This window comes from Carcharhinus amblyrhynchos, chromosome 23 (genome assembly GCF_965287045.1).
Source record: "Carcharhinus amblyrhynchos chromosome 23, sCarAmb.v2.hapA, whole genome shotgun sequence".
Taxonomy (NCBI): domain Eukaryota; kingdom Metazoa; phylum Chordata; class Chondrichthyes; order Carcharhiniformes; family Carcharhinidae; genus Carcharhinus; species Carcharhinus amblyrhynchos.
This window is the reverse complement of record NC_137346.1, coordinates 43,272,666-43,279,318: the sequence shown is the minus strand read 5'-3', so window position 1 is coordinate 43,279,318 and position 6,653 is coordinate 43,272,666. Positions and strand designations below refer to the sequence as shown.

General features: G+C 41.8%; 1 protein-coding gene across 1 annotated transcript in view; it reads right to left on the bottom strand.

Annotated features, from left to right (window-relative positions):
• Positions 1-2,749: 2,749 nt before the first annotated feature.
• ankfy1 (ankyrin repeat and FYVE domain containing 1) overlaps positions 2,750-6,653 on the bottom strand; it is a 66,158-nt gene continuing 62,254 nt past the window's right edge. The window contains exon 25 of the mRNA XM_080210447.1: positions 2,750-6,281. Within this exon, the coding sequence (XP_080066573.1) occupies positions 6,149-6,281 (133 nt within the window). The 3' untranslated portion in view covers positions 2,750-6,148. The remainder of the gene's footprint in view (positions 6,282-6,653) is intronic.

The window sequence follows — 6,653 nt, the reverse complement described above, 5'->3', positions numbered from 1 at the left end:
GTTCCTCACATCCCCCAAACCTCCTGCCCCCTTACCTGAAATCAATGCCCCTCCCCCCTTTCCTTTCCCTTCACCATCACTGATCCTGCCCCCAAGGCCAAGAACTTTCTTCCTCAATTTATGCAGCTCAATCATGGCGAAGTCTTTCTAAGACTCTGGTCAGACCACACCTGGAGCATCGCGAGCAATCCTGGGTCCCAAATCAGACCACAGACGTTGGAGCAGAACTGGGCCACCGAGTCCGCTCCGCCACTCAACTACAGCCGACACTCCCCTCAGCCCCACTCTTTCCCCCCCCCAATCCCCTCATTACAGGAAGGACGTGGAAGCTATTGAAAGGGTGCAGAGGAGATTTACAAGGATGTTGCTTGGATTGGGAGGCATGCCTTATGAGGATCGCTTGAGAATGCTCAGTCTTTCAGAGATGAGGGAGACGAAGGATGAGGGGTGACCTGATAGAGGTGAATATGTTGTTGAGGTTTTTCCCTGGGGCTGAAATGGTTGACACAAGAGGATACAGCTTTAGGGTGCTGGGAGTAGGTACAGAGGATATGTCAGGGGTAAGTTTTTCCACTGAGGGTGGTGGGTGCGTGGAATCAGCTGCTGGCAGTGGTGGTGGATTCAATAGGGTCTTGAGACTTTTGGATAAGTACATGGAACTTATAGGTAAGCCTAGTAGATAGGGACATGTTTGGCACAAGTTGTGGCTGAGGGCCTGCTTGTACAGTAGTTACGTTTCTATTGTTCTAATGGCATTACTACAGTCAACCCAATTCCAGCAAATTCCACAATCTTGCATTAATGAAAATTTCTCATTTTTGTACGTTTGGCCACCTTCAAAGTGAGGCACACGTAACAAACAAATGGGTGCGCGAACTGGCCGAGGTAGTGCTTCTATCTCCAGCCCCAAGACTAACAGTGAGTTAAATCAAAATTAAGCATGAATAAAAATTGTTGTATTTCATTGTTTACAGTGGGGGAATAGAAAGAAATTGGAGTGGAGTCCCACGCAAACTATACAAGCCCGGATCCAGGAACCATCGCTGTGCTTGTGTGCGAACGACTGGACCCCCTCTAACCAACCCAGTTCAACACAGAAGCGGGGAGATCTAGACAACCCTGCCCTCCAGGAATATGAGGGATGCCATAGCCTTTCAGACTCATGTGTCATCCCAGACACATAATATTGAGCTATCAGATTAGACTTGTATCAAGAAACTATAAACTACTAGTATCTGTTATATTCCATTACTGCAATGTCTTAAAGTCATCATTGTATTTTGTTGGATGAATAAATGGATATTTTTAAGAAAAACTTGGCAGTGAAGGTTCTACTTAAATACTTGACTGAAAATTAGCATCGAGCAGGGGGTGTTAGTTTTGGTTTCCAAAAGGAGGTAAATCATGTAAAGAAATCTCCTGTCGCATCATGAAATCTGGGTTTCAATGGGTGAACATCAGCAACAATGGCCATGAAAGTACGTGACCGTGAGTCCAGTCCTCAACTCCTACCTTCTGAACTAGACAGGAACAATCCTAGATGGCAGCTCAGAGAAAATAGTTGTGCCTCGGGGATGTGCTGAGATGTGAAGAAAGGTTGGGAACAGTGGTATAAGAACACCTCCTTGCAGCCTCCCATTGGTCACTGTTAGTGGAATGTTCTTTTACCTGTTCACGTATACAAACTCTCTTTCCAAGGCCAGACTTACAAATATGAAATAGCTCTTTGTAGGCGGCCAAAACACTGCCCTCTTATTATTCAAACTCTCAGGCACACAAGGAAAGTTGTAAAGTATTTCCCTCAAACGTGCTCAAAAAGGAATTTGCATCTCTATAACGTCTTCCACCATCTCAGGACAACCCAAAGCACTTTAAAAAAGTGATATCATTATCATATTGTAGGAAACATGCAGACAATGGAAATCAAAGGTGGTCCACTAACAGCAAGATGATTGTCAGCTTGTCTGAGGGATGAGTGCTAGTAAGAACTCCCCTGCTCCTTTTTGAGCAGCGTTTGGGATTTGCTACATTCAGCCAAAAAAAAGGACAAATAAAGCCTCAGTTTAACATTTCAGGTTAAAGACTACACATCTTAAAAATTCTCAGTATAGTACTGGAGTGTATCTCAACTCAAACTTCAGCTCAAAGAAGCCATAGCTTGGTGACTGCCAAATTAAGGATGTTACCTGGTGAAGAACATTAGAGTGACGGATAATTGGCAGCAGTGGTGGGGGGGGGGGGGGGGGGGGGGGTGGGGGAAGAGAGGGGGGGCAGCAGTGGTGTGGAAGAGGAGTGGCGTTTAGGAGAACTTTCTTGACCAGCATGTTCTCAGACTAACAAAGCAGATATAGCTGGATCTGGTGCTGGGAAAATGAGGTGGCCTCCCAAGGGAGGAATTTTCCTGGTCCACTTGCCACAGGAATCATAGCAAGCAAGGGGTAGACCATGAAAAGGTCCAGTCCTCAAAACAGGATGTTCCAGTTTTGGGGTGAGCATTACTAACTATGAAATATGGCCTCATTACATGACAAGATTTAGTCTGAGATGAGATTAAAGCAAAATTAGAGCAAATATAACAGAAGAATTGTCTATTGAAGATTTATCCAAATGCATCAGAACTTGCACCAAAATCTGATCCCAAACCACTCCAGATCAAGTACCTGAAATTATAAATGCAAATTAAATTCAGTGCACAGCAAGATCCCACAAAGCAATTGGTGTGACTGATGTCATTTATTGCTGTTTAAAAGGGATGAATATCTGTGATACTATTAGCTCTCAGATGTGACAGCAGTATCGATCAACATACTGCACAAAGGAGGAAACCAGTAATCCCAGTCTGAACTGCAACCAGTTACGAGCACAATGCAACGCGCTTTACAAGCTTGAAAAGATGTCTGCTGTTAACGAAAAGAGATATGCTAGAAGAAAAATGTTATATTGGAGCTTTTGGTAGTAACTATATAAACAGAATTTCAAATTAAATCTACAAGTATTAAAAGGAATTTTCCATTGTGAAATAAGGTAAAAAACCATACACAAGCACTGAGTTGTGCTGTCCCTCTTAGAGAGCACTGCTACACCCATCAATATGGCTACGTAGATAAAGCAAATGGCTGCCAATGCACAGGTATTGCTATTTCATAGGGACACAGACAGCTGCCTTACTATAGTGGCCTCGGCCACATTTACACCTGGCTCTGGTCTGTGAGCCTCTTTGGCTATTACCACCTACAATCAGATACCTTTAATACCAGCTACTGTAATGAAGCAGAGTCAGAGTTTATTACCAAAGAACTATATTGATTATCATATTTCTAAGCACCATTGCTAGCAACATCTTGGGTACTGCTCAATGACATTGCTGTACAGACTTTTTCACTATACACCATAAACAGAAGTAAACATACACCGTAAGACAATTTTGTGCAATAGGTTTCAATGTTAGTGCAAAAAAATTAGCCATTACTAAAACATTTCTTCTAATACTGAATAATGGATAATTAAATGGGGCTTAAAGGGCGAGAATGAATTTTAACCCATTGAGCTTACGCTATTTCAAAATATTCACTAAATTCATTTGGTCTGTATTGGGGATATTAAACTGCATTTACCCAAGTGGTTTTATTCAAAATCACTGATTCTAGAACACAATCAAAAAAGTGGAAAATTATTGTCCTGATATTGGCAATATGCAGTCCTCAATGGGTTAAAAGTCACAGTACATGAGAACTCAAATACAAGGGCGCTGGCAACAGCAAGATGAGATGCAATAGGATGTTGGTACTTTTGTTGCAACTTGATTTCCCTCAAGTAGTTATTGGCCTAGTAGATAATAGTCATTTACACCGGGCACAAGATTTAAACACGTCCCAGGCTGTGACTGCAGTCGGCATAAAAAACTGGCTCAACTCGACACTAGACACCGAGATCGGCTGAGAATCTATTGCTTGCCAACTAGTTCACCTTTGAGTCATTGCCTTTTCAAGCCCTGCTTCAAAAGGCATTCCAGACAAGCTGTTCCAATGCTTAAATCAGAAAGTAAGGTTCTGTTGACTATTTTGTACATGATCAGATTAAAAAAATGGAATGAGGTTCTAAAGACATTAAATCTTCATTTGAAATAAGTTGGGATGTACAGGGGAGATCGCTAACGACTCCCTTTACCAGTTACTGTTCCTCATCGTCACTGGTCTAAATGAATGGTGACCTTTCAGCGCTGGGACTAGTTGGGAAAACGGTTACATGTTTCAAGCCCAGTACTTGTCCAAAACATGATTTCTGACAACATTTAGATACTGAAACCAGGGGTTTGGTTCGCTGCAAGAGTTGTGTCCTAACTTTTACCTGTTCGCAATCCCTGCTGGAAAAAAATGGATAACTAGGTGTGTACAGTAAGCTGGCAACAGATTGCTTAGCCCACAGGACCACAAAACTGAGGCACAGAAACAGTAAATAAATAGGGGACGGTTTGAAATCAATCCACCCCAGAGTGATCAACCTTCCTTGAAACTGAATCCACCAACGGTACATTGGTTTAGAGTACCTTCTGCTGTTAGCCACAAGTCTGTTAGTTTATTCATATCAGCACCATTACATTATTCATCTCTGCTCACAAATGCACCAACATCATATAACACGTGGAATGTAGGTCAACAGTTGCTAACCTCAACCAAGAACTGAAATGAAAACTCTTCCAAAAAAGGATCGGATTGAGCCTCCATCCCATCCACCAGAGCGAGATAAGCAATAATATATGCAGAGTACAGCACAGAATTATTCAATGGATGTATCAGCTGGTCAGCCTCGCTTGAAGCAACAGGCTTTATATCTGAATGGACCGAGATAAAATGCAACAAAGCATAACGTTTTTCCCAGATACCTTGAAGTTTCAGATAGCACAGTACAAAATACAGCGACCGCCTTGCATTTTGACCATCAAGCAGCAATCCGTACGAGACAACAAATCAGAACGGTGGTCCAAATTTTACCCTTTCCCCTCCAGGTAGCCCAAGTGTTATTTATACATCATTACCAAAAAAAAAACAGCTTCCGAGTCTATTTCATGACTAAAACTTCCAAGAGATTGCAAGACCATTGACTTCAGCTAGTTAAAGGGACAGCTCCAATTTTACTTAGCCACTGTTGTCAGGGGACCCTCCGGCAAATCCTCTGAATGCATATTAACCATCAGTTGAGAGGTTAAGAAGCTTGCCAACTAGGCCAATGCCGTATGTACTGCTCCATACAATGGACATCTCAGCAAAGTGAGATAAAAACCGGGAAATTTTCATGAAAGTTGAACCGTTCTGTTCAGAAAGCACTGTTTGCAGAACCAACTTTCCACAGGGTTCGTTTGATACTGTACTAAGTAGATTTTTTAAAAGTTCCTCCATCTCATTCCAGTTTAAAAAAAGACCATATTCTATCACGACCATGCATTTGGTCTAAATACGCAATATTTCCCTTTTATAAATGCACAACCATATGTATTGGTAATAAAACATTTTTCTAAATTAGTGTTACCGAGTTTGTTCTTGCAGAGATTCAAACCATCAAGCATTATACATTCAGCTGCTGTATCCAGATCTGGAATCAGTTATTATGTAGAGTTTATAAAGAGCAAAATGGATAGTCAATTCCCCCAAGGTGTTGCTTGCCTTCACCCACACCTAGCTAGCCTATGTTGTGTCAAACCTTGTTGACATCTGTAACAGCATCAAGGTGACAATGTGACCATCTCTGGATAGTTGGGGGGGGGGGGGGAGAGATGGTTATCTACAATTAATGATCAGGATTAAAAAATACAAAGTAGAACAGAAACTGGAGAGTGTTAACTTGAAACAACACCAGGTCTTGAATATTTTTACCATACAACCCCTATTAGAATAGGGTCAAACCTAACCCCAGCCACAAGCACCAGTACCCAATTCTGATTGTTTCACATGGCTATACATCCATCCATATCAGAGTCCATTAATACATTGGAGAATCAAACAGCATAATTTCATTCTGAGTAATATAATGTGGTCCCTCAAGTGTGTGGGCTTTCTCTTCGAAAGGTGCTAGTCCAATTCGAGTTTCTGGCTGGAAAGGCGCTGTGTAGTGCTGTTAAAAACACTAAACACGTGGGCAATATAAACAAGTCCTAAGAAACCCCACCCAGTGTCAGCACATCAAAGCAAATGTCGCACACTCTCACAGGCTTGTTCAAATCAAACTTGATGATGGGAATTTCCTTTGTCGAACACTTGTGACAGAGCAGTCTACCACAATGGCGGCTGTCAAAGATAAAGGACACGTATTAGAGCGTATCCCTGGAAACACTGCAATGTAACCTCAACTTTACATTCTTACATAGAGTATTAATAGTCTACGTTGGTTTCTTTTAGCATTAAAATAGCAGTTATCACACAGTCATTCACTTATTATTTTAACCCAGTTCGAGGGGGAGCAGGAGGGGAACGAAGCAGTATTTTTATTAAACTGATCAGATAGATGGGGGAAATTGATTTGTACAAAGTCACCGAATTAAACAACCAAAGCTGAGGCACCATTGCCTCACTGATTTGAGTTACAGAGACAGACCTGATCTGTGCCAATGGGCCTGAACATAAGCATTAATGACTTTTAAAAATGAATAAAAGAGCGAA